Source organism: Camelina sativa, chromosome 9 (genome assembly GCF_000633955.1).
Source record: "Camelina sativa cultivar DH55 chromosome 9, Cs, whole genome shotgun sequence".
Lineage (NCBI taxonomy): Eukaryota > Viridiplantae > Streptophyta > Magnoliopsida > Brassicales > Brassicaceae > Camelina > Camelina sativa.
In genome coordinates this window covers 35,659,965-35,686,016 of record NC_025693.1, presented here as the reverse complement: position 1 = coordinate 35,686,016, position 26,052 = coordinate 35,659,965, and the positions used below count along the sequence as shown (strand labels likewise).

General features: G+C 36.7%; 7 protein-coding genes across 8 annotated transcripts; 4 read left to right on the top strand and 3 right to left on the bottom strand.

Annotated features, from left to right (window-relative positions):
• LOC104714326 (trafficking protein particle complex subunit 2) lies at positions 4,537 to 6,628 on the top strand. The gene is made up of 6 exons (XM_010431643.2): positions 4,537 to 4,745; positions 5,105 to 5,232; positions 5,812 to 5,897; positions 5,971 to 6,032; positions 6,157 to 6,242; positions 6,339 to 6,628. Exons 2-6 carry the CDS (start codon positions 5,152 to 5,154, stop codon positions 6,429 to 6,431), a joined length of 408 nt encoding a protein of 135 aa, XP_010429945.1. The 5' UTR covers positions 4,537 to 4,745; positions 5,105 to 5,151; the 3' UTR covers positions 6,432 to 6,628.
• LOC104714325 (probable sodium-coupled neutral amino acid transporter 6) lies at positions 7,671 to 9,699 on the top strand. Its single transcript, XM_010431642.2, has one exon. The coding sequence runs from the start codon at positions 7,956 to 7,958 to the stop codon at positions 9,453 to 9,455; it is 1,500 nt and encodes a 499-aa protein (XP_010429944.1). The 5' UTR covers positions 7,671 to 7,955; the 3' UTR covers positions 9,456 to 9,699.
• Positions 11,135 to 12,336, top strand: LOC104714324. Its single transcript, XM_010431641.2, has one exon. The coding sequence runs from the start codon at positions 11,227 to 11,229 to the stop codon at positions 11,818 to 11,820; it is 594 nt and encodes a 197-aa protein (XP_010429943.1). The 5' UTR covers positions 11,135 to 11,226; the 3' UTR covers positions 11,821 to 12,336.
• Positions 12,217 to 14,525, bottom strand: LOC104714323 (protein NUCLEAR FUSION DEFECTIVE 4-like). The gene is made up of 3 exons (XM_010431638.2): positions 14,070 to 14,525; positions 13,017 to 13,906; positions 12,217 to 12,919 (listed from the first exon to the last, which is right to left on the bottom strand). The coding sequence occupies exons 1-3, from the start codon at positions 14,397 to 14,399 to the stop codon at positions 12,451 to 12,453; spliced, it is 1,689 nt and encodes a 562-aa protein (XP_010429940.1). The 5' UTR covers positions 14,400 to 14,525; the 3' UTR covers positions 12,217 to 12,450.
• Positions 15,809 to 18,589, bottom strand: LOC104714322. The gene is made up of 9 exons (XM_010431637.2): positions 18,251 to 18,589; positions 18,020 to 18,156; positions 17,528 to 17,715; positions 17,150 to 17,440; positions 16,993 to 17,051; positions 16,873 to 16,909; positions 16,723 to 16,794; positions 16,319 to 16,640; positions 15,809 to 16,229 (listed from the first exon to the last, which is right to left on the bottom strand). The coding sequence occupies exons 1-9, from the start codon at positions 18,384 to 18,386 to the stop codon at positions 15,873 to 15,875; spliced, it is 1,599 nt and encodes a 532-aa protein (XP_010429939.1). The 5' UTR covers positions 18,387 to 18,589; the 3' UTR covers positions 15,809 to 15,872.
• Positions 19,030 to 21,057, bottom strand: LOC104714321 (pentatricopeptide repeat-containing protein At1g80550, mitochondrial). Its single transcript, XM_010431636.2, has one exon. The coding sequence runs from the start codon at positions 20,954 to 20,956 to the stop codon at positions 19,604 to 19,606; it is 1,353 nt and encodes a 450-aa protein (XP_010429938.1). The 5' UTR covers positions 20,957 to 21,057; the 3' UTR covers positions 19,030 to 19,603.
• LOC104714319 (BRCA1-associated protein-like) lies at positions 21,297 to 24,439 on the top strand. 2 transcript variants are annotated; one of them, XM_010431634.1, is made up of 12 exons: positions 21,297 to 21,579; positions 21,695 to 21,810; positions 22,011 to 22,119; positions 22,233 to 22,356; positions 22,495 to 22,592; positions 22,680 to 22,786; positions 22,884 to 23,130; positions 23,226 to 23,279; positions 23,423 to 23,566; positions 23,676 to 23,740; positions 23,868 to 23,922; positions 24,006 to 24,439. In XM_010431634.1, exons 1-12 carry the CDS (start codon positions 21,358 to 21,360, stop codon positions 24,147 to 24,149), a joined length of 1,485 nt encoding a protein of 494 aa, XP_010429936.1. In that variant the 5' UTR covers positions 21,297 to 21,357; the 3' UTR covers positions 24,150 to 24,439. The 2 variants fall into 2 exon arrangements, with proteins under 2 accessions (XP_010429936.1, XP_010429937.1); XM_010431635.2 differs by having other exon boundaries at positions 21,298 to 21,579; positions 23,703 to 23,740.

The window sequence follows — 26,052 nt, the reverse complement described above, 5'->3', positions numbered from 1 at the left end:
AAAAAAAAACAAAACTGGGTTTCAAAATTAAAATAAAAATGTTGGGAGTTAACTTCAGAAATCCAAAAAGAGCCTCTTAATCAACTACTACTAGATCTTTAAAACTATCTCCGGCGGGTTTAATTATAAAATTGGGGGAAAAAAAGTTAGGTCTTCCTTCCAAAGTATTATTATGGATGGGGTTGTCCATCTAATTAAAAAAAAAAAATGGCCATCTTTTTCACTACATGAAATCAAAAGCGGACAAAGCAAAAAGCAACCAAAAAAAAATTGAAAGAGCTCGATTCCATTAACAACAGAGGTTACACCCAGAAGCGTGAAGCTTTACTCACCATGAAGAAGAAGAAGAGATCGATTTCAGAAAACAAAGGCCAGAGAGAGCTGCTTTGAGTTTTCTCTCTCCTGAAAAAATGTAAAGAGGAGGCCACAAGAGGATTTGGTTTCTTTCTTGGACTCTCTCTTTTTTCTCTCTCTCTCTCTCTTTAAACAGGAATTAAAAAAAAAAAAAAACACAAGTTTTCTCTCTCTTGAGAATTATATTTATACGAGAGAGCATTAAAATCTTGCAGAAATGGAGACTTTAATTTTTTTCTTTTTTTTTTAAAGTAATTTTAATATGCGAAGGTGATGGATAACGGAGTGTAATAACAACACTCACTTATTACACTGATAAGGAATCTGGAATACTGATAAGCAGTACTACTTATATATAAGTACAGTAAACAACGACTTAAGCCGGCTACAGTTCTCGACGCTATCTCTCGGCTCGGAATCTTTAGCCTGCTAGCTGTATTCCAAGGTGACATGATCTTCTGTGTCGCGATAAGGGTACACCTTCTGTGAAAACCGTCGATTCTTGTACGATGAACCTTACGAATAATAATCCAACGGTTTTTAAAAAGCGAAGTAGCCTGCGATGCGTCCCCACCACAGATCCTTCAGAACACGACAAAGCTTTTCCTTCTAAAAGTTCCGTTTGCCCTTGAGAAATGACAAATATTACCTACTATGCCATTTTAAGCGGTCATGGGATTATTATTTCTTTGAGATGCAAAAATATCACGTGATGGAGATATAATGCAACTTTAGATTACACTACACTACGAAACGAAGTGGTTATTTATCACTTAATTCTCGCGATATCTAATTAGTATATGAGTCGGCCTTCTCTCGTGATATTGGAGAACAACATACATGTCAATAATTCTGTGTGACTCGTTTAAATGTTTTTGATTATCTTTATTAATCCAATTTTTATGTGAATTATATATTTCTCTTTTGGTAAAATGGTACTATATATTGGGTTTTTTTTTACACAGAGAATATCAACTTTATTTACTCAATAAATAAAAATTTAAAAATTAATTTATTCACAGCTAGCGTGTCGTTGTTGGTGTGTCATTGATGTTATACATACATGATTTCATATTAAATGAACCAATTAAGATGTTTATCTGGGATCTTCATGTTTTATAATGTCTCTAGTGTAGTAATCTACTAATCTTTTCACTAGAAACATCGAGTTTGACGTCATTACCTTTAAAGTTCTTTTGGCACCAAACGTAGATAAATATATTAGTATATTTGTTTCCATTGCTCACGAATGATAATGGTTTCTTTTGCTAAAGTTATGGGTGCACAAGAAAAGTTTATACTTTTCAAAAGCATATTTTTATTCTTTTAGTTTACACGGTAACACGAGTATCTACTTTTCTACTAATGCTAATACGGAGATTTTATATTTTAATTAGTTGGAAGTATAAGTTCCATTTAGCTTGCCTTTTTTATTCAAATACAACTAATTAACATTAAAACTGTTTCAGTATATATAGTTGAATAGTTGAATATTGTTTTCTTAATATTCAAACTTACAAATAGGTTTGTGAGTTTAACTGAACCCTTTATACTCTTCCATCGATATGTGTTTAATTTAAGTCATATATATTTGCCCGAAATAGATTACATGGTCGTAGGTTAGAAAACAATATCTTAAAACTGAAATAGTTATTTGACCCCAAAAAAAAAACTGAAATAGTTTTATCAAGTTTATAAGAAATGATGAAGTTTCGAAGAAGAAAAAAAACAATATACATAAAAAAGCTTATTTAGAAATAATGATTTCGTTTGATATGTCAACGTCTATATTATCAATCAAAAGTTAGTAAGGAACATTAACAATGAAAAGGAAAGAGTTATAAATTAAGATGTCAATATCAGACAACTACTCGTCAATCCAGTATGATACGTTTCTTTATGAGTCATCAGGTACATGTGCATGATGTAATTATTACTCATTAAACTGACTATAAATTTTCTAACTTGCTTGCTTTAGAAAAGGGTTATGTACTATTTAACTTTAAACAGTTTGATAATCGTTTAGAGTTTTCAACGGTTGTAAATTTAAAAGATAAATTTAGTTAAATTTTTTATCCGAAATCAAATTTTAAAATAATAAGTAACTTAAACTATAAAAATTATCAATCAATGCAATTTTAAACTTAAAATGTTTGTTACTTAGCAATCGATACAATGTCTGACTATTTTAGAATGAACAGATATTTTCGATAGATCTTCTATTTATTCGGGTTAGGATAAAATTTGTAGAAGTCACCATCACATTCGGGATCGAGTTCTGACTCCTACGAATGTAGGAATTTGGCTAATAAGCCGGCCAGTTGTGACCCAATGGTTGACAAAAAAACAAAAAATCTGTAGATCAGAACTCAAATCTTAATAGACTAATGGGCTCAAAGTAGATGAGTACATGTTTGTAAAATATAAAAAGAATCTGACTAACAATAGAACATACTAAAACAAATAGAAATTTTTTTTAATTAAAAAATAATAATGGGCAAACAAATGTGCATTAAAAAGATGGAGAAGTGAATGGTGGTCAGTGTTCAGTGCATCTTTCAATATATATACAGTAATTATTTTTAAAGTCTCCGGCCAAAAAGCAGTGCACGTTGGTCCCATCTGGCGGGTCGTCTGTTGAAAAGTCTATTTAACGGGAGATTCTTACAAGAGAACTTAGAATTAATCATTCACGATGCTATAAAATCAATTCAAATAAAAAACAACGTCAAATAATTGAGGTCACTTAAAAAAAAAAAGACTAGATTTTTGTAGTAATTTAAAATTCATGTTTAGTTTAAATATAGAGCACACAAAACAATTTACATAGTGAGCTATATTATCTCAGTTGGTCAAAGAAATTGGTTTGAAAGAACATTATTAACGAATGTGAAGGAAAATAGTGTGAAATAATAGGAGTAGTGACTAGTGAGTATGTATGTTCATAAACCTAGAAACTCTACCAAGTATAAAAGCGAAACTAGAACAATTATTTATTGGCTAATTCAAACATTGTTGTACTTTGTTTTGTTTTATCATCGAGGGGTTTTTGTTCTTTTGAATTTTGGAAAATCAAAAGTTGATTAATAAACGAAAAAGTAAAAAAAAAAAACGTACATGAGAAGGGAAGGGACATACTTATATAATAGGGGGTGGTCGCTTATTGGTTGCTTTCCACTTATGAGATGTGTATGTTTTGCTTCTCTTTTAAAAAGCTTCATTGCTTTGCTATTTTTATACTCCTTAACAGTACATACATTTTCTTCAATTTCTCTAATGAGCTTCTTTCTAATTAATACTATATCATATCGCGTCGCGGTTAATTAAGTGGCGATATATTGAGATTGCTTTCTGGGAGAAGTTGTCGGTTCTGATTGTGTCCCTCTTTCCTTGCCCCTCCATTTATTATATATATAAATTGTGTTGCTTTTTTTCTGAATTTCCGAAGCCAATAATTATTATTAGGATTTGCAACTGTGTGTATTTTAAATGCCCTATATAATTTATAACGAATATAAAAATATAAATAAAGATAGATGGACTAGTTTCCAATATTGTTTTTGGGAAATTGAATTCGTTTGGTTTTTTCTCTTATCGCTTATGACGACGACGACAACAAACACACCATGCAATATTGTTTCTTTAATTCGTTTTTTTTTTCCTTTAATAATAAAATGTTTCCAACGCCGCTTCGGTTGATAAATTGCCAATTATCAAAGTTCCCCAAACGTTTCTTAAAATATAGTACTTTCTTACTTACTTACTACGTAAAAGGTTTGACCTTTGAATTGTTCGAACAGGAAACATATTTTAGAAAAACATCAATCCGTTTGTAAAAAAATTGGAATTTTCTTTTAATAGAGAACTAAAAGTATAATAATCTCATTTTAGGATGAATGAGTAACAGTATACGGTAATTTTTTTTTTTTTTTTTTTTTTTTTAAAAAGNAAGGATTTCTGTAATTCACTTTAGGAAACCACAAAATTCATCTGTATTATTTTGAACTATATGATTAAAGAAAAATTAAATAAAAAATGCAGTCTAATTTTAACACATCAAACCATTCGAATACGGATAGAATGGGCTTTAAAGCCCACTCAATAAGTAACAGAGACGGCCCACAACAAACTCGTTGTTGATCTTTCTCCTTCCTTTCTTCCTTCCTTCCTTCCTCTCTAACAAGTAAGAAACAACGACACTCTGAATTGTCCAGCTTTGTACTCGGCGGCGATCTTCTGATTTCTGAAGAATTGGTGATTCATCTCATCGCGTTAGAGATCAGTGGAAATTTTTTTCTCCATCTTCTACATTTCGCGTTAGATCTCGTTTGGTTGTATTCCCATCAAGCTTTCTGCATCGCTCCCAGTCCCTTCGTTTCTCTTTTCCCAAGGTTTGTGTCTATTGAAGTAGAGTTACCTATGTTTGTTTTCGATCTCTGTTCAATTCGAACCTTTACCTCTATTTTTTCGGGAATTTAATCCATATCTAGCTATACGACTTTGTTTGATTGTTTGTAAATTTTGACTTGATCGTTGTGACGAGAAGAAGCCCTAATTTCACACTTGTGATTCGTGAGTTGTTGGTTTAAGTGGAAACAACGTTTCTCTTCTTCAATCTCTTATCGAATAACTCTAGTTTCTGGATCAGGAGTGGTTATGCCTTAGGATATGGAATTTTGCAATGTCGTGGATATATATATAATAAGCTTAGGCCTATAAGAGCCTAAATGGTTTTGATTTTGTATATCAGGAGACACGAGAACCAGTTTCTTCCAGTTGGAGACGCGGGGGGATTGAATGGCTAACACTGCCTGTTTTATAATTGTGGGTCGGAATGATATTCCCATCTATGAAGCTGAAGTTGGATCTGCTGCCAAAGTACATTTTCTTACTCCCACTTTCTCTCTTCTTCGTTTTTCTGTAATAGTTTTTGCTCCATTCTTCTCAAGTATTTGCATCCATGTTCCCAATCTTTAACATGATGATAGACACACAAATACTTTCCTGCTCCTTCTTTTGAGACTGTAACAGAAGAGGTGCAATGATCATTTAGAATGGAAAAATATAGGAGAAGTGAATTTGATTGCCACTGTGTTTATTTATCTGGTGATATGAATAAGGTTGCTATTTCCCTTGTTTAAATTATTTTTGGTGAAGGGATGTTTCAACTTGTTGTACTTTTATATAACCAATCGGGCAGGCCTTGTTCTAACTTGATAATTCTTAAAAAACGTAGATCTTTAAAATTGTATGTTGCTGATTACATGACTAATTGGTTTCTGGTCTATCATATGTTGATTACCCTATCTTAACGATGGAAGTTTTTCTGTTTCTATCTTCTCATTTAGCTGGTAGATATATGTTTCAACTATGATAGCAATTGGTTTGTGGTCTAGTTGATAAGTTGCACATCAGTCTCTTACATCATTCTCTTACATCATTCTCTCTATTTGTTAGAGAGAAGATGCTGCTCAGTTGCACCAATTTATATTACATGCAGCATTAGATGTTGTCCAAGACCTAGCATGGACTACAAGTGCCATGTAAGTAAGGTCCCTTCTGAAATTTTTGATTTTTGTTTTGAAGGATTCATTTCATTATCATATGTCCCTTCAGGTTCTTGAAGTCAGTTGACAGGTTTAACGATCTGGTTGTGTCAGTCTATGTTACCGCAGGCCATATCCTTTTTTCTTGTTCTGATTCATTCATCTTAATAGTGTGTCAGATTGGTATATTGACTTCTGTGCTTAACAGATTCAGCTCCAGTTTTAAATTTATGTCTCTTCCTTAACTAATCAACACATACTCGGCTCATGCTCCTTCATGATTCACGCAACGAAGACGGAATCAAGAGCTTCTTCCAGGAGGTGCATGAGCTTTATATAAAGGTAAAATTTTAATTGATTGTTGATGAATCCGCAGTTGTTAGTTCTGTCCTGATTCATCGGTTTAGTCACCATAATTATAATCGTATGTTAATGCAGATTCTTCTGAACCCATTGTATCTGCCCGGTTCTCGGATAACATCGACACATTTTGACACCAAAGTACGTGCACTTGCAAGAAAGTATCTGTAGAGAAGACGGAGATTTGGTGGAAGAGGTCCAGTGCCCAATTTTCTTATATCTCCATATGTTGTTTCTCTGTTTCTTGTTGAGTGCCTGGATTTCTGTTATTTCTAACTTGCAAGCAACATTATGATAATGGGATTCCTTATTTAGGAGTAATGGATCCATTCAATCCAACCCATAATTACATCTTTGGTTTAGAACTATCAAGTCTCTCTTTACACAGTCTATTGGGGAAAACGAGCTACACATACATGTCTCTTTCTTAACCGAGTAAACAAGACTTTTCTAATGTTTCTTTGTTTGGGAAATTATCAGACGGGTTTTAAATAATTTGACCCTAGAAAAGAAAAATGCGATTGAACGCCTAACCTAAGTTTTGATGTGAAACTTTAATTGCAAATTAGCAATTAAAGAAGTTAAGAAAAAGGATTACGTATAGTACAGTATTAAATTTAATAAAGAGGGGCACGTGTGAAGTCAGAGGACCAATAGTAAGATAGAAACATCTTACCTCCCAAAACAAATCTGAAATCTCTCTCTCTCTGTGTACATCGCCGACGAGGCAGGAACGACGACCAATTGAGACGTTGACCCTTNTTGATGAATCCGCAGTTGTTAGTTCTGTCCTGATTCATCGGTTTAGTCACCATAATTATAATCGTATGTTAATGCAGATTCTTCTGAACCCATTGTATCTGCCCGGTTCTCGGATAACATCGACACATTTTGACACCAAAGTACGTGCACTTGCAAGAAAGTATCTGTAGAGAAGACGGAGATTTGGTGGAAGAGGTCCAGTGCCCAATTTTCTTATATATCCATATGTTGTTTCTCTGTTTCTTGTTGAGTGCCTGGATTTCTGTTATTTCTAACTTGCAAGCAACATTATGATAATGGGATTCCTTATTTAGGAGTAATGGATCCATTCAATCCAACCCATAATTACATCTTTGGTTTAGAACTATCAAGTCTCTCTTTACACAGTCTATTGGGGAAAACGAGCTACACATACATGTCTCTTTCTTAACCGAGTAAACAAGACTTTTCTAATGTTTCTTTGTTTGGGAAATTATCAGACGGGTTTTAAATAATTTGACCCTAGAAAAGAAAAATGCGATTGAACGCCTAACCTAAGTTTTGATGTGAAACTTTAATTGCAAATTAGCAATTAAAGAAGTTAAGAAAAAGGATTACGTATAGTACAGTATTAAATTTAATAAAGAGGGGCACGTGTGAAGTCAGAGGACCAATAGTAAGATAGAAACATCTTACCTCCCAAAACAAATCTGAAATCTCTCTCTCTCTGTGTACATCGCCGACGAGGCAGGAACGACGACCAATTGAGACGTTGACCCTTAATCCGATTTTCAGCAGATTTGATTTTTTTTTGAACAATCTCTCTTTCTTTCTTTCTCTCTTTGGTCCAGGATAATAAAAGTCTCTTCTTTCTTCTGTCTTCTTGGATCTCTCGTGTTTGTATATTTTATATAAATCAAATCAAAAGGGGAAGTTTTACATCAGATCTGGCGAATGGATAGCAGTTACTCAGTGATCTCCAAAACTTCTTACGTTGAGTTACAGAAACCACCGACTAATAATAATGGAATCCCTGGGAAACCCAGAAACAAGTTACTCGCTTCTGATGAAGAAAGCTTCGTTAACGATTTCGACGATTCCCTCCGCAACGGTGTCGGCGATGAAGAAGGTGATGATGATCTCGATTTCGATATCTCTGCTTACCCACTCGTTCAAGGCAAGTCATCATCATCATCCAATCAAGGATCTGGTGTCTACGGTGCCGTTTTTAAGCTCACCACCTCTATTATCGGCGCAGGGATCATGGCATTGCCCGCCACCATGAAAGTTCTCGGCTTGGTTCTAGGGTTTGTTTTGATTATCCTCATGGCTATTTTGTCTGAGATTAGTGTTGAGCTTCTCGTTAGATTTGCTGTTCTTTACAAGTCCAGATCTTACGGCGAGGTTGTTCAATCCGCGTTGGGCAAAACCGCTAGGGTTTTGTCAGAGATTTGTATCATTGTCAACAACGGTGGCGTTCTCGTTGTTTATCTGATTATTATGGGGGATGTCATGTCTGGCTCTCTTCATCACATTGGGGTTTTGGATCAATGGTTAGGGAATGGTTTCTGGGATCACCGTAAAGTTTTGATTTTGATTGTTATGGTCATCTTCTTGGCTCCTCTTTGTGCTTTGAACAAGATTGATTCCTTGAGTGTTACATCAGCTGCTTCTGTTGCTCTTGCTGTTGTCTTTGTCGTTGTCTGTTTTGCTGTCGCCACCATTAAGCTCATCGAAGGCACTATCAACCCTCCTAGGTTGACTCCTGATTTTGGTTCCAAAAAGGCAATCTTGGATCTTCTTGTTGTCATTCCCATTATGTGCAATGCTTACGTTTGTCACTTCAATGTCCAGCCGATCTATAACGAGCTCGAAGGTCGATCACCTCATAAGATGAACCGAGTTGGGAGAATCACAACAGCTATTTGTGTTGTTGTCTATGCTTCAACTGCTATATCGGGGTATCTCCTCTTCGGCCAGGACACCGAATCAGACATCTTGACCAACTTTGATCAGGATCTCGGTATCCGTTTCAGCTCTGCGGTGAACTACATTGTCAGAATCGGCTACATTCTACATCTAGTACTCGTCTTCCCCGTGATCCATTTCTCCTTGAGAGAAACCGTCAATACCTTACTGTTTGAAGGATCGCCTCCTCTATCCGAAAGCAAAAAGAGATCATTTGGGCTAACTGTGGTCTTGCTGGCTCTTATTTACATTGGCTCAACGATGATCCCAAATATATGGACAGCTTTCAAATTCACAGGCGCAACATCAGCAGTTTCGCTTGGTTTTACATTCCCTGCTCTTATCGCATTACGGTTAGGGAAACAGAGCAATACATTAAGCCTCGTTGAAAGATCTGTGTCGTGGTTGATGCTAATCTTGGCCATTGTGGTTAGCGTTGTTGGAACCCTTGGCAATATATACAGCCTCGAGAGCAAATCAGATTGATACTATTAGCAAGTTTTTTTTTCAGGATCTTGTAGATTTATTATACAAATCAAAGATTCTCAGTCCAATACCGAACCGGAAATCTTCAGTTTTGCGACAGCTACATGCAGCACCTTTAGGATCTCTCACTCAATGAAGTTTGGTTCAGACTAATGCCTAAAGATTTCCGGTTTGTGAATTCTATGTATACGAACCAGATTCTTATGATATATTATTATATATATACGCATTTTTTTTCTGTTTTTTTTCATTAGCAATCTCCTTTTATCTGGCTAGTTTCTTTTCTTCTTAATATAGTACTATATCCTTGGATCGTTTGGGAATGGTGTTAATCGATTAGATACCTGATATTACCGATGAACTTTGAGGTAGGGTGGTTGTTACTTGTTAGAATGATTTGAAGCATCGAGACTGATGGTGTACTATTGAAATTAAAGCAAAGTAAACGAAACTTAACTTGGACTTAAAGGTCATCATTAAAGATCTAAGACCCAACTTAAATGCACCTTTGATTCGGGACCAGAAAAGGTACTACTTAACAACATTGATCACCCGTGTAGTATCTCATAAAATTATGATTATTCAGTACTACTAGTATTTTGCTTCGGTTGTTTGAGCAATAAATCTTCTAATTTACCTTTTTTAAGTCTCAGATTATTCTGTAACATGTAAATATTTCCTCCTACTTAATGTTTAAATCCATGGGGGGCACTAAATCATTAATCAGTAGACTTAAAACTTAAAAGCATAATGTGGCCAAACCGAAGATAGATGTGGAAGCTAGTGGCTGGTAAGTGCATATGAAGCATTTACTTTTAAAAAAATTCCACATGCGCATGACCCGTGATCACACCGATCGTGTCTTCTGTTGATCATGTATACTATATTTATAACGAATAATTCTGATTGTGATTGACGAATATATCCATGATTGCATCCACTACTACTACTACTACTAGCTAGTGTCCCATGTCTTTCTAATCACAGCATTTTCGATAATAATGGCTTGCATAGTCTCTTAAAAGCTCAAAAATAATTTATCTTCCCCCTTGATTCAAAAAGCCAAACTGAGGATAATCATAATTAATGGATTTGTGTTCATTGACTCTTTAAGTAATAAAATAATAATAACTATAATGTATATACGAATTAATACACACAAAAAAAATAGTTGACTAGAGAAGGTGGTTTTTAAATTTCATAGTAGTTTTTTTTTGTTATCATTAGTTGACCTAACAACGAAGATAATACTAACTATTCAGTAAATTAATCCATCTTACATGTAACGAAGAGAAAGCAGATTTGTGTTGGCTTTTTTTTTTTTATATAATTCAAAGAAGCAAATGGAACAATAGAGATAGTGATCCAGAAAAGAAATAAAAAGCAAGAACGCATTATATGCTGATATGCTCCATTTACCCACACCGTGATTAATGGACACACACCCACACACTTAGTCATCTCCATGTGTTAGTGTTACAATTTTTTTGTGGTTCAATGCTAAAAAAAAAAGATGTGTGAACTTCTTTATTTATTTTATTTTTTTTTTCTGATTTGGACCCTTTCTTTTCACTTTGGTCTACTTTAGTCCATCGGTTCACCCACCTTACCAAGTAAGCCCCGTTACCTTTTCCTTTAAAGTCAAAAACAACCCTTTAACCGTCTCTCCTTTATATATACTTAAACGACTTTACCTTGTTCACAAACCATAACAACACACTCTCACCATTCACCTTCTTCAGATTCAAAAAAAAAAGATTTCATAAACACAATGGATTGGTTCTCATGGCTCTCGAGAACAAATCTCGAAGCTTCTCTTATCTACGAGTATGGTCTCTCTTTCTCAAACAACGAGCTCGAGTACGAAGACATCGCTTACTTCAACCACGAGTTTCTCCAGAGCATGGGGATCTCAATCGCTAAGCACCGGCTCGAGATCTTGAAGCTAGCTCGCCGTGATCGTAAACCTTCTCCGCTCACTGCTCGTTCCATCTTCAGAGTCTTGACTGCGATCAAGAAGACAGGGAAATGCTTCTCCCAGTACGTCCGGGCCTGGATCCGACGAGAGGAGTCGTCTCGGGCACTCGTGGTTGTGCCGAGCAGCAGCGGGAACGGGAGATACTGGAAAGGAACGTTGCTGAAGAGGAAGAAGAGATCGGCGGTGATGTCTAGCATTAATGGCGGAAAGGAAGAGAGACTTCTCTTGACGAATGGGACTCCTCCTCCTCTTCTTCCTTGTAGGCTCCATAGTTTCTCAAATCCCAAGGTTTCTGACTTCGACGACGATGATACTTATTGGGGGAATTACAAAGATGTTGAAGATATTAAATGGGATTCTATGTTTCAGAACCTCAAACCCACTTGAGATCTCCAAACTACTCCTTTTGTTTTTCAGTTTCTCTATGATTATGATGATGGTGAGGAATGTGTTTTTTTTATTAGGGTTGTTCTTCCATCACTGATCTGAGTTGGAGTGTGTGATTATGTTTGTTAGGCTGATTAGTTTTGTTGATTGACAATTATATACTTAAAAATGATTCTCTTTTTCCCCCTTTATTTGCCTTTTCATTTAGTATTGGCTTTGTTTTTAAAGTCTTGAGAACAAATTCATATGTTGTAACTTGTAAAGAGATGTGTAAATTTTTCATTGCAATTTAATATCTACACACAAGAGGTTGTTTACTTGTGTCTCTTGTTTCCGTTTTTATCTGTTAAAGTTGGATCAGTGACTGTCGTAACACAAACATCAAACAGTAAGTAGTAGACACAAAACAACATTACAACCACATCAAGAAGACGATACAAATAGGTTCTTCCAACCGGTTTTTGGCCGGTTATAGAAGAATAACACAAATCTTAGAATACAAATCCAAACAAAAAAGATATGCAGGATGATACAATAGGAGCCTATAGTTATGAAAATTAGATAACAGCATCTATGGTTTATATTATATATTCTTTCGTCTAGACAGTCTCTTCTCGTTCTCTGGATATATCAATGACCTGTTGATTGCGGCTGCAACCGGAAAGAGCCAGACGCATACAGAGCTTGATACACCGGACGAATTCTCACCGTCAAAATAACGCTCAGCAGAGTTCCAAGCCCACAAACTCCGGCTAGAACCAAAAACGTTACTCGGAAGCAGTCTGGACCAATGCAGGTCATATTCCCTTGCCTTTCAGCCTCCTTATCATAGATGTGTCCGGCGAGAAAGGCCGAGAATATGGTTGCACCAAGCGGGTTCCCCAGGAGTATGAAGTTGAAGTTGATTCCAAAATGTCTGAGAACAAATAGCTCCGAGATGGTGGCGATAGACAAGAACTGAAACCCCATGGCTACCCCGATTAGAGCAGTCGCAACGTAAATGGTGAGCCCGCTAGCCGTGGCGGCGAAGAGGAGGAATGTGAACACCATAACTAGCTGCGCGGCTCCCATCCATAGTGTTCTTGGAAGCGTTCTTGACCTAAGAGGCAAAAAAAGGAGAATCGTATGAGTCAGGTTCTTTCCCACAAAGAAACAGAGAGATTCATTTAAGACAAATAGATGAGAGAGATGCTTACTTCACGAAGTGCTCAGAAATGGCACCTGAAGTAAGACGGCCTATGAAGTTAAAGAAGCTGAAGAGGCAGAGGAGAATTGTGGTGTCCTTAATACCAAAAGCAAGACCGATCTGTGCCAAGTTGTTGGAGACTGTAACGCCTGAACCCATGCCGAGGAAGTAGACAAACCAAAGGAGCCAGAAATCTGCCTTGACAAAAGCTTGGTCAAGCTTGAAATCCTCACCTCTCCTTGGTTTTCTCTTCTTCTTCACTGCACCTTCTCCTTGAGCGAGAAGTATTTCCATATCCGACTCATCATCTCCCTCAAAGATAGGTCCAAGGTTTGAAGCTGAGGTAGAAGGTGTCAGCAACGGCTCTCCATGGCTACCTTCTTCTTTGGCTAGATTGTCAGACGAACCCAGTGGAGAGCTCTTGGCATTCGAACGGAAAAGTGTCATCTTGATGGGAACCGCAAGAGGTGCCAACAAAAGCAACACCATGATAGCCACAAGAATATATTTGAGTATGCTTGGCAGTATAAACACCTCACTCAATACAGTCGTCACAACAAGATAAGCAGCAAAAACTATACTCATGGCAAGCAGAAAAGCGAAATACATGGGCTCAGAAGGGTCTTCACCAGTAGCCGGAATACAGGGGCGGATGAAATACATGACAGTTAAGCAAATCACGGGAATGCCAATCGTAAGAAACAAAAGCAGATTGGTAGCAGAATGGTGAAGCACCATGCTGAACAAGACAGTGAATGCACAACCACTGATCCCAATATAGCCTTTGAGAAGTCCAGCCACAGGGCCTCGGCTCAAAGGAAAGTTTCTCATATTGGTGACAAGAGATGCAGTACCGAACCATGAGTTGCTATTGGTGGCTATAGCTAGAGCAATAAACAGCTGTCATCAACAACAACAACAACAACAATACTAGTCTTGTGAGTTCAGTGACATATAGTTTATAAATCTGATCCATGAGACTAAAAGATCTAAACTTGATTCAAAGGGCACACACTAATCGACATTTTGATGCAAATCTTAGGGTTTAGGGTGTTAATCTTACCAGCCAGAAAGGCAAACCATGAACGATTTGGCTGACGGAGAGCCAAAGAAGACCGAAGCCAAGGAAACAAGAGGAAGCGCCGATGAGAAGCATCGACCAAGGAGGAAACTTGTTACTGGCGTAGCCTGGAAGTAGCCCCATGTTTTCACCCAGATCACAAGCGACGCCGAGGATGGTAACCTGTTGCTGGGTAAAACCCAAAACCGATTTGAGAGCCGATGAGTAAAGCGGGAACGTCGAACCACTTCCCGCCGACGTCTGAACCCATGCGGCTGCCGCTAATCCTACCCACGGTGGTCGGCTTCCCGATTTTTCCGCCAGCTTCGTCATCTCCTCCGATCTATCAAATCTCACTCTTTCTCTCTCTCTCTCTGGGAAGTGCTTTGCTTTTAAAGCAATGAATGATGGAAACAGAGGAGATGATGAATCACTCCACTCTCTTCTTTTACTTTATTATTTGGTGTGTTTCTATATAAAGCCTTTAAGTATACATCTTTCAATATTATTTCAATTTCGTAAAGTAAGTGTTATCAATTCGAGAACAAAAGCGTGATTCGCAAGAGGTTTTATTAACATTACTTTTCAAATTAACCATGTTTAAACTCTTTTTAAAAAATTCCAATATGACAACCTAATTTTTGTTTTATTCCTAATTGTATTTGTGGCTTAAAATCATTAAATAAAAAACCTTCGAACGTCAGTTATTAAGTGCATTAACCAATCAAATACTATTTGTTGTCTTTTTGGATGTTCTTTTTTTCCAAAAAGACATAGGATTTATTTGGCATAGTTCTAAATTTGTATATTATTGTAGTGTGTATGTAAGCGAAACAGAATAAAATTGTTGTTTTGTTAAGATTTGGTGCTTCGAACACGTGAGGTCATTTGACTATGACTTCGTCCCCGCGTGGACGGCCCGATGCATGACTTTGGGTATTGTGGCATTGTTCTTAACGTTCCCATTTCTCTATTATTTTATACTCCACAACTTTTTTATATACGATGTACACTACTATACAAGTATATCCTTCGTAGGAAAGGATTCACACAGTCACAGAGCATCGAGTCAAAAAAGAACAAATCTAAGTTTTTATTCGGTGACACTGACAATAATATATCAGAATGGGAGCCTAACTTTTTTGTTTTGTTTTGTTTTGTTTTGACGCTATTGACCCTAACTAATACGCAAAAAAATATCTTACCTGTTTCGATTTCGAGTGAAAAAATACTAATAATTTGCAAGTTGAACGGCAGGGACATGACTTAGTTCTGCACCGGCGTCGATGCACAAATACAGATCGTACACGTGAGAATATTACATTCATCGTAGTATCGTACAATGGTCCATGATAAGGTATGGTTTCATGCCCAACTAGTCATAATCTTACTTACATTTAATTTGGGGTCCGACTACGACGTTTTTTTTCTCAAAATCATTAAATGGCTTTAAATACTTATTTGAAACCTTCTCTGCTAGCTAGTCATATCGACCACAGAATTGTTCAACATGTTTTTTTTCTCACCTCAATCAATATACGTAGATAAATTGGAAAAAGAAACAGTCAAAAGTTAACATTTTCTAAACCAGTCAAAAAACATCAATAGCTACCTAATAAAGTTATTATCCTAAATCAGTTTGTTGATATGTAAATTCCTCACTGAGTAACATATAAAAAAGAAGGATCAAACAAATTCATTCTATACGATTTTATTTTTAAAAGCATACCATTGACGTTTTCACAAAAAAAAAAAGGGTGACAGTATGGGCTCACTCAATAGTATGTGCTGGCTCCAGTAAGTAAATTAAAATCTATTCATCTGGATCATAGACTTTTTGGTATGAGATCGGTGACGTCTTTCTCTGACGAAAATCAACCAGAAGATAAGTGAGAACATGACTGCACCAGAGAGCGAGGCGAGTCCTGCGTAGATCCACTGGCTGGTGATACTGAGTCCAGGGCAGTTCTTGGTCGTTATGTCTCTGAAGGTGTCTCGGACGAAAGTACAGTCCGCTATACTAGCCAAGAAGGGACCGTAATGGTCCAAAGTGAACCCAACGTTTATCGCACCCATCATCTGGTCGTATGAAGCTGGAGTTAACCTACCCTGCGTTATGCATATTCCTTCTGCGTTCACTTGGCACACATAACCTTTGTAAACCTATTTACCAAAACATAAAAATAATTTGAGACAACGTTAACATTTTATCACTCGTGGGAAAATGTGTTTTAGTTTATATATGTATCTACCTGAGAAGCATTGGCTAGGAGGATTTCGTCCGGAGCACAAGGTCGCGGTTTATGATTTTGGTCAAGCGGGTTACAGAGAAGAGGAACGAGTGGACCGGACTGGTTGTGGTAGAAAGGAACATTAGGTGGGAACTCATGGTTACTGACATTGACCGTGTACGCATTGGTCATATCAACGGCCGTAACAGTCATAGTCTTGGTTATATCCAAAGTGTCTCCAATGGTTTTAGCATCTAAACATGGAAGAAGTTGGCTCAATGCTGAATCTGCCGCTGGATCATGCACCCATTGGTCCATAGCCATACACGTGTCCGCAACCACACTGTTTTAACTACCATCATTAGTTCGAATCCGGAAAAAATATATTTGGTTAGATCAAATGATGATGAAAAAGTTTTACATACTTGTGGAAAACGAGGAAGACGGCACTGAGGAGGATTGTTGCTGTGACGAGAATCCAACCCAGAATAACCAATCTGATAATTAAAACATTCATTATAAAACATTACATCTGTATGATAAAATATGACAACGGTAGTGTAAGTGTAACTCACAGGTAGACAAGAACTCGCAGTCCACAGAACGAAAACACTGTTTCAGACGAAAAAATCAGATACAATCAATTATAGTATTAAGATCGAAATAAGTTTAATTTAAAGATGATTGGGTCTTACAGAGGCCGAGGAATGCGACTAAAAGCATAACACCAGCAATAACGTTTAACACATATCTCCTGAAGAAAAGAAATTTGAGTTAAATAATCAATCAAACAGAGTTACTTATATAATTTAGCTTGTGACGCAAGGCGTCTGGCTAGTGAAGAATACTTACACAGGGTTTAGTGCACCCGTGAGATAACGAATAGTCTGGTTAGCGACACGGTCGGGGTAAGTGATGTTAGACATCTTGATCATGTTGTTGAAATGATCGATGTTACCTCTAAATTGGGGAGGAAACAGGTTATGTCCATCGAGCTGAATGTCTTTAGCAGATTGAATCGAGTCCCATAAGCTCGTAAGTTTAGTCAAAACTCCTGTTGCTTGTCTCACAATGTACATAAAAGTATTCTCTACGCTACCGGAGAACTCGTTTTGCCCAGTGTACAGCATCGCAGACCCAATCCTGAACACAAAACAACATCTCTCTTTTGAAATTACTAAAAATTTGATGAGGTAACAACCAGTTAATGGGTTTTAAATTGGAGCTTACACGGCAGCGATGGTGAAAAGCAGGAGGAAGACGAGAGAGAGGGTGTAGCAGACGCGAGAGTAGCCGTAGTTCCGGCGGCCACAGCCGCAGCAGCAACAACAAAGGCATGAGCAGACGAGGAAGAGTCCGAGCAATATGAACCAGACGATGGCTATGACTATAAATGGAACTGCAGAAAATCCAACGGACTGAACAAGAAACATATTACGGTTTAGCCCTCATATTTCCCCTTACTTCTGTTTTTGCCTAAAACTATTTTTTTCTACAAGATTTACCCCAAATCAAATTTAATAGTCTAAACGCCTCTAAAATATTTTTAAGGGTTTTGGAGGCAGTTCATCATATAATCAAAGCATGTATAGTGGCTGCTCCTTAAAACCATTTTTTCTAATTTTACATCAGATGTTCCTCAACATACACTATCGAAGATTTAATTAGACATTTTGAACATTGAAATAGAAATTTTTAAGGGAAATGAATTAAAAGACTTACGGCGATGTAATGAGGATTGGTAACGTTCCAACCATCGGAATAAATATTGAAATGGTTGAGAGGGTCAGGTCGCCGTGTCCTCTCCGCGGCTAACACCAATGTCCCATTTCCTCCTTCCAAAATTTGCCTCCTCACTCCTAAAAACCATTTTCTTTAAATTTGTAAACAAAATATATACGGTACAGTATTGTTTTGTGATCATTATTAAAAAAAAAAAGGGAAGTGAAGAACCTTGTAATGAGGTTGAAGATGGACGACGATGGTGACAAGAAGAGGAAGAAACCAAACTCGACGAGATCAGAAGCACAATGGCGATCAGGAGGAGACGCCGGTGACCATGATACGACGGCGTTTCGCTATAAACCATTATCCTTCCTATAAAAATCTGTTTTGTTTTTTGTTTTTTTTGGTTGGTTGCGTTTCTAATTTCTGAAAATCTAAAAAAAGGGTTTTATCTATCAAAAATCAAACGTATGAATAAGAATCTTTTAATTCTTGAGGAAATCAAGGATTAAGAAGATGAAACGATACTGTTTCCTTCTTTAGATTTTTTTCTTCTTTTCAACTTTTTCTCCATCCATTGTTACTTTTAGTGTTTTTTATAGCTATATTAATTACTATTCAAACTCTAATTGGCTGTGAGCTAATTAATATGTCCATTTGTAATCGAAAAGGAAAAGCAAACAAATTAAAACAGTCCACGCGGTTTCTCTTCCCAGTAAAAATGTAGAAATGTGAAATCCATTTTTAAGTCCACAGATTAAAAATCGGACTAAATCATAAATTTTGGAAATGAAAAATTTGTTGAATACTATATACAGTATATAGTAGTATATTGTTCAGCGTCGACTTGGATTCCACAGAAACGGAGAATGGCATTAATTACAATTAAAATGGAGTTGAATACTTGAATCAATGGCATATTTCATTATTTTGTTCAGCGTCGACTATTAATTTTTTTTTAGAAAACTGAAATTTACATTAATCATCGTCTGGTTCTGGTACCGACTTTTTTCTGCCTTGCTTTTGCCGTGGCATTTTTCCTTCTTAAAATTGTAATTAAGGGAATAAATTATTGGGTGATAGAAAACAATTACAGTTCATGTGTCCTGTCCTATTCTTTAGTTCAAAAAATTTCAAATACAATAAAACTGTTTCGCTCAGGTCTGATGGTTTTTTCACTTATCCGCTTGCTCCATCCTGCATTTCCAACTTCCAAGAGAATGAATAGATGATCAAAACAAGTGCAAACTAGAAAATTCACCGTGGAAAGAGTCTTGACTCTTGAGAAGTCACTAGATCTCTCTTCAACTTATATGTAGCCATCACCTCTTCCAAAATCCATTCATCAGATTATGGCTTCCGACACACACACACCACCACCAGATTCCTTAAAAATCCTCTCAATGAACCTCAGTGTTTCCTCCTCAGTTGTGAGGAGAGACGTGTGCAATTTATGGCAAAGATGATATGCCTCTGGGGAGATTTCTTCAATACAGGACGCATATCACCAGAAGCTACCTCTATCGCTTCATGTCTGTTTTTATAACACATAGCCAAAGACCTTCTGTTTCTTCAATAGAGTTAACTATTATCTACAACCAGCGTTTCGTCCAAGGACTTTTCTACCAACTCAGGCCTTCTCCTTGGAGATAGCCCTCTTTCAATCATTTCCTCCTCATATTCCCTAGCCATATCCAACATTCCTTTCTGAATCAAAGCATCAATCACAGCGTTATAAGCAGCTGAATCAGGAGTATCCCCAGACTCTTTCATCGTCTTCCACACATGTAAAACCGGCTGAAGAAATCCCCATCTCTCAAACTTCCTCATCAGCATCACATAAGTATCCATCTTTGGCCTCACTCCACTCCTTATCATCCTCCCAAACAGGCTAAGGATCTCACTCGGTTTCTCCAGACGGGCAAAGAGGCACATATAAGTAATCGAATCAGGTTGACATCCTCCTTTCTTAGACATCTCATCAAGCATCCGATACGCATCCCTCAGCCTCCCATCTTCACACAAAAGTTTAATGATCGTGTTATGCGTCGCAACGTTAGGCACGCAGCCTCTTTCCCTCATCTCTCGAAACACCCTGATACCAAACTCAACACCCTGGGAGACACCAATGGCGCGGATCACAGTGTTATACGCAACCACATCGAGCTTTATCCTTCTACTCTTCATCTCCTTAAACAATTTCACAGCTTTCCAAGGTTTACCACTCTTGCACATAATATCCATGTAAATAGAATACGAAAACAAATCCTTAGCAACACCTTCAGAGTCCATCTTCTCCCAATACTCCTTGCATTTACCCCACCATCCCAATTTAGACCAGCCACGAAGAATCAAATTATGAATCTTTGTATTATTACTAACACTAAAACCATTACCAATCATCATCACATTCTTCCCGAAACAAAGCTCCTCAGCTTCAACCACATGTTTATGCTCACAAAGCGCATCAACCAGATTATAAAAAGATGTTTCGTCTCTCAGATTAAAACCATCCAACTTATCATACGCATCAATAGCCTCCTGAACAAGATGAGCCGTCACATAACGCTTAAAGACTATACGAAACGTAACATGATTCGGCACAGATTCAGGGTTTAAGACCATCCGGTTGATCAATCCCCACGAAGTTTCGAACTCGAAATACTTACCCAAAATGTCAATCATCCGATTGAACGTCTCGGTGGTGTGTCTAAATCCGGATTCTTTCTCGACCCAATTGAAAAACTCCAACGCTTTTTGCCAATCGTTGCTGTAACATGTGAGCGCGTCGCATACTGTTTTCTGATCGTAACTGGACTGGTCCTCTTCCTGACATCGAAGCTTCTCTCCTGAAATGGGGATTCCAGATAGAAGCCGAACGGAGCAAGGGGAAGCAATCCGAACTCGATTGAATCGCCGCAACAATAGCATCATTCTCTTTGTTCCCTCTTTTTTTTTTCCCCCCTCTCCGCTTTCAAAAGACGAAATTAGGGTTCTTCTTGACCCGAATACCCGTTTTAAAACCCGCAATCAAGTTTTTGACCCAATCGATTACAATACATTGGACTTGTGGAGTTTTTAATATTTGGACAGTTGGGTGGGCTTGGGCCGGTATCACTTTTAAAATATGTACGGATCCCTCTTATTGGATAATTGGACTTATTTGATCGCATTGAAAGGTTTGGTGTTTTCTCGCGAAAAATAAAATATACTGGTGAAGTTAATGACGTGTCAGAGTATCATTGGATAATTGGGAGTGCGAGAGATCTCCGTCTCAACGCCGCAGTTAGTAAAATCACGAAACTGTCGACTCGTTTCTTTGGCGGCAAGACTTGATGAAGCCTTCAACTTCAACCATTATCACCGGTGAAGAATCGGTAGTTTCACCGCCGATAGCAAGCGTTTCCGGTGAATCGTCTCTCTCCGATATGACTCAGACAGTTCATTTTTCCTCTGGGAACCCTAGAATCGGCGAGACTCGCGGCGTCATGCATCTATTTTCCGATGATGCCGTTTCGTCGTCTTCTTCTTCTTCCTCCTCCTCCTCGAATCTCCCTGTAAGATCTCCTCTCCTTTTATGATTCTAGTCACTCTTGGATGTATTCATTCTTCCGTTTGATTGTTCCACCGGAATTATATGTTTGAATCTGAAATTGTTTTGTTGTCATATAGATTGGAAGGAACCCTCTCGTTTGCGTTCTTGGGGTGCCCAACCATATGACATATGCAGATTTTTGCCAGTTCTGCGGCTCCTTCATTCAGCACATACTAGAGATGCGAACAGTGAGGTAAAAAAAGGAAAAAAAAATCAAATTCTCTTAATGGCGCTGTAGATCTTTCTTTTGCTATAGATTGTGGTTTCCATCTGGTTGTTTCTGGTAGTATAGGAGTGTAATAAATTTCTCACCATGTGTTCTATTTCGTTCTGATATGTATACCTTTTTTGGATTGGGGAGATGAGGAGTTAGTTTGCTTTTGATCTTCACAGGAATGATGGCATTGAAAATAGGTACAGCATTTTGATAAGGTTTGATAGTCAGGAATCTACCGATACATTCTACCAGCATTTTAGAGGGAAACAATTCAATTCTCTCGAGGTATGCTTTTGTTTCAGACATCTTAATCCTGTGTGAGCAAGATGTATATTTACATTGAATATGAAACCAACTGTATCTTTGTGATTGATAAGCCGCTGCCAAACTCTGTGCAGCAAGATGTATGTCGACTGCTTTTTACTCTAGATGTTCAGTTTACCGGTTATAGTGGATCTATTGACCATACACAGCCTTCTGCTGCTGGCCCGATAGAGCAACCTACTTGCCCAGTTTGTCTTGGTAAATTCTTAACCTTAGTTATTCAAACTTATGCAGAAATATGGCTTAGTCTAGCTCTAGAAAGTGTAAATATAGGTATTGGTACTAAGATTGACAGTATCTCTGGTGTCATGTATTATTGGCTATGTTTGGTTTCAGAGAGACTGGACCAAGACACTGGTGGCATTCTTACGACCATGTGCAATCATTCCTTCCATTGTTCGTGTATTTCTAATTGGCCAGATTCTTCTTGTCCAGTAAGGGTCTTTTAGCATTTTTATGTTGTTTTGATCTTGTGTCAGTTTTCTTCATGTATCTTTATGGGGTGTTGTTTTTGTTTTCAGGTTTGTCGATATTGCCAACAGCAACCTGAAAATTCAGTATGTTGTGTTTGCCAAACAACAGAGAATCTATGGATGTGTGTTATCTGTGGGGTTGTTGGCTGCGGGAGGTATGGATTGCACTTTTTATTGCAATCAGCACGGAGACATGTTTCCGTCTCGTTTGTTCAAAGTTGACCAATTTGCTTTGCTATATATTTATCGTAGGTACAAGGGAGGACATGCCAGAAGGCATTGGGAGGAGACAGAACATTGCTATTCACTTGAGCTTGAAACACAGCGTGTTTGGGATTATGCTGGTGACAATTATGTTCACCGGCTTATTCAATCCAAAACTGATGGCAAGCTAGTTGAGTTGAATTCTCATGGTAGTCTGAGCAAGGATGGTTGTGGAAGCTGTGAATATTCTGACAGTGGAATGACTGATGCTCTCTTGAACAGCAAAGTAGACATGGTAGTCCTTTTGTTTCATGTTTTTATTATCCTCGTGCTCAACTGTATTCTTAACTTAATTTAATGTCTCGTCATTTTATTTTTCCAAAACCACAGATCATTAGTGAGTACAACGAACTTCTCCAGGCACAACTAGAGAATCAAAAACAAGTAAGCACCCATCATCTTTGCCTTTTGGTGTCTCGATAACTACCAGTCTCTTGAACTTTTCATTGTCTGAATTTAGTTCTGTCTACCAAAGGGATTGAGATTTTTTGCTTGGTTTTCTTAATCCTCGTTTCCTCTCCTATTAGTATTTTGAAAAGTTGCTACAAAATGTGAAAGAGGAAACGGAACAGAAAGTCTCAGAAGCTGCGAGCAAGGCAATAAGCCAGAGACTGCAGAAGCTGCAGACCAGGCGTGACAGATGTGTCAAAGAGAAGCAATTTCTTGAAGACGTGAGTATCTAGCTTTTTATTTTGAAAGTTTTTCTTGTTGGCATTTATACAAAGCAACATTTACTTAGATTTTCAGTAGAGGATTGACTTGTTGTTCTCATATGTGTGGTTGAACGAAAATCTCGTCAAAAATAAGGACGTATGGAGAAACAAGATTACAGAAATGGAAGAAAGGTATTCATCTATCCAGCACAATTTCCATGACATTGTGCATATTCTAGCTTGTGAGACCAGGGTCCAGTTGTGACGTACTGTGCAATGAGTGTTATTTTTCATTGGTGGAAACTTCTCTTTGATTTAGGGAGAAGAAGGCAGTTCGGGCAAAGGATGAAAAGATTCAGGCCTTAGAGGAACAGGTAAAGAAACATCAATAGACAATACGACGTGCGTATTGGTTATATAGTAAAACACGTACTAAATATGTTATGTACACTCTCAGCTTGGAAAACTAATGGCCCAAATGGATGGTGAGAGAGAGGTCTCAGAGGTCAAGGACAGTACCGTCTTGCCCATATCCACGAATACATCTTCCTCTGGGTCTGGGGATGCAAGTAAAAAGAAGAGTGACAGAAGAAAGGGTTAGATCAAGATTCAAACTCAAATATCTAGAACCAATCTCTCATTGAGGCTAGTAGACTAAAGTTCAAGCAAACGGCAGCGGGTGACTAGATTTAACTATTCATTCGTGTTATGTGTGCTATGAGAATCTAAGAGAAATGTTGGGGTTTTTGATCAACCTGATGGAACTTTATTCTCCATCTTTGTCTATATACAGTGGCTAATATCATATTTTAGTATCGTGTTTGCACTTTTGCACCTATCATGTTTATCGTTGTATATAGCTTGAGAGATTTATAATGTTTTTGGAGACTATCGAAAATGAGATCATAAACATGAAATGTAAACCAAGTAGCGAAAACTATTTGAGGTTAAAATCTTTTAAACCCAGAAAATTTCATTATCCCCATATATATTTATTTATAGGTTAAAAACCTTAAAACTGACTGACAACATTAAAATTCATAATAATTTTCTTTTGGATGTACATAATATGTATGTATTGACAATATACCGTTTATCAAATTGTAAAGATCTATATGTTAAGTGGTAAAATTGTTACAAAATAAAATCGAAATTTGAGTTAAGTTTGATATAAAAGCTTCGTTGTTTATAGTATAATGCATTTACTATATTTTAAATAAATTATTATATTATTTATTATTCATTTTTAATTGAAAATTTGTTCGCTAATACGTGGATGCCCAACTGCATTATCACTAATGGATACATACTTGTGTTTAGTCATATAAAAAACATATCAAATCCTATCATAAAATTTGTGGTTTGGTAAGTTTATGACTCTCAAACAAATAATTATTCAATGTCAATGGTGAATTGACAAGTTGTTAACATGCTCAAAACAATCTTATATATTATATCTAAGCATACCCACAAATCTGTAACTACATGGATATATATGGTTATAGTATGTAAGTGAAAATAAAAAACATTGGAAAATGCAAATGAAAGGAAGAAAAAAGACATTTTAGATGTAAACAAAACTTAAGTGGAAGTAAATAAACTTCCTTTAAAATTTACTAGAAAATATTCACACCATATCCATCGAATCAAGTCCATATGTTCATAGTAATATTTGACTTGATTATGAATGGTTTGTTCAACAAAAAAAATTAATGGTTTTTTAAACTTACAAATTTGAAGTGATAACTCGCTCAATTAGTGTGTGTGATTGTTTAAACCCTAATTTCCTTTTCCTCCTCTCTGCCTTTTTCTTTCTTTCACTGCTTCTATTTTTTTTTCCCCGTTAAACTAAAAAAAACCCTAACTCTTTCTTTCTCAACCTCGCTCAACATAAATAGAGTTCTGGATGAACGAGGATGATTATTGATTAACAAAAATAGTTTATTGATTAACAATTTGCTCAAAACTCACACATCAAAGTGTTTTAAAACTTATCCAAATAGATAATTACTTATGGATGCAATATTTTATTAATTCATTATGCATCTAACTTAATCTTTAATGTATTTGGATAAACCGTCTATTTTATATTGAAAATTTAGTTAAATAAAATTATTTACTTAATTTAGTTTGGACTTAAAAAATATTGGTTTAAATATGAAAACAAATTTAATTGTATTTGATCTAGATTGGACTCATAAATTATTTTAATTTTTGTGGAAAGAAAAAATATTGAAAGATACAAACAATGTTTATCTTTAAGTTACACTTAAAATATAATAATTAAAATAAAAAACAAATGTTGAAGAATAAGAATATCAAAAGAGTAAGAGAAAAAGAAAATAGAAAAAATAAAATAAATGTTTTTTTTTTGTTAAAAAAATAAAATAAATGTTAGTAGTGCGTAACATCTTTTTACATGTTGAAAGTATTAAAAAAACACAAAGTGAGCGTATGTGTGATTAAAGTGTGACAAAATGGATGTAGGTGCAAATAAATAACTC

What these genes read in the sequence shown, in the direction of transcription:
- LOC104714323 (XM_010431638.2), bottom strand. Translation starts at nt 14,399, where the DNA reads ATGACGAAGCTGGCGGAAAAATCGGGAAGCCGACCACCGTGGGTAGGA. An exon ending in ATGGTTTGCCTTTCTGGCTG is followed by an intron (nt 13,907 to 14,069) that starts GTAAGATTAACA and finishes TGTTGATGACAG; the next exon opens with CTGTTTATTGCTCTAGCTAT. An exon ending in ATTTCTGAGCACTTCGTGAA is followed by an intron (nt 12,920 to 13,016) that starts GTAAGCATCTCT and finishes TTTGCCTCTTAG; the next exon opens with GTCAAGAACGCTTCCAAGAA.
- LOC104714324 (XM_010431641.2), top strand. Translation starts at nt 11,227, where the DNA reads ATGGATTGGTTCTCATGGCTCTCGAGAACAAATCTCGAAGCTTCTCTT.
- LOC104714322 (XM_010431637.2), bottom strand. Translation starts at nt 18,386, where the DNA reads ATGGTTTATAGCGAAACGCCGTCGTATCATGGTCACCGGCGTCTCCTC. An exon ending in AGTCGCATTCCTCGGCCTCT is followed by an intron (nt 16,910 to 16,992) that starts GTAAGACCCAAT and finishes CGTCTGAAACAG; the next exon opens with TGTTTTCGTTCTGTGGACTG. An exon ending in GTCTTCCTCGTTTTCCACAA is followed by an intron (nt 16,641 to 16,722) that starts GTATGTAAAACT and finishes TAGTTAAAACAG; the next exon opens with TGTGGTTGCGGACACGTGTA.
- LOC104714319 (XM_010431634.1), top strand. Translation starts at nt 21,358, where the DNA reads ATGAAGCCTTCAACTTCAACCATTATCACCGGTGAAGAATCGGTAGTT. An exon ending in CTAGAGATGCGAACAGTGAG is followed by an intron (nt 21,811 to 22,010) that starts GTAAAAAAAGGA and finishes TGATCTTCACAG; the next exon opens with GAATGATGGCATTGAAAATA. An exon ending in TGAACAGCAAAGTAGACATG is followed by an intron (nt 23,131 to 23,225) that starts GTAGTCCTTTTG and finishes CCAAAACCACAG; the next exon opens with ATCATTAGTGAGTACAACGA.
- LOC104714325 (XM_010431642.2), top strand. Translation starts at nt 7,956, where the DNA reads ATGGATAGCAGTTACTCAGTGATCTCCAAAACTTCTTACGTTGAGTTA.
- LOC104714326 (XM_010431643.2), top strand. Translation starts at nt 5,152, where the DNA reads ATGGCTAACACTGCCTGTTTTATAATTGTGGGTCGGAATGATATTCCC. An exon ending in AAGTTGGATCTGCTGCCAAA is followed by an intron (nt 5,233 to 5,811) that starts GTACATTTTCTT and finishes TCTATTTGTTAG; the next exon opens with AGAGAAGATGCTGCTCAGTT. An exon ending in TGCATGAGCTTTATATAAAG is followed by an intron (nt 6,243 to 6,338) that starts GTAAAATTTTAA and finishes ATGTTAATGCAG; the next exon opens with ATTCTTCTGAACCCATTGTA.
- LOC104714321 (XM_010431636.2), bottom strand. Translation starts at nt 20,956, where the DNA reads ATGATGCTATTGTTGCGGCGATTCAATCGAGTTCGGATTGCTTCCCCT.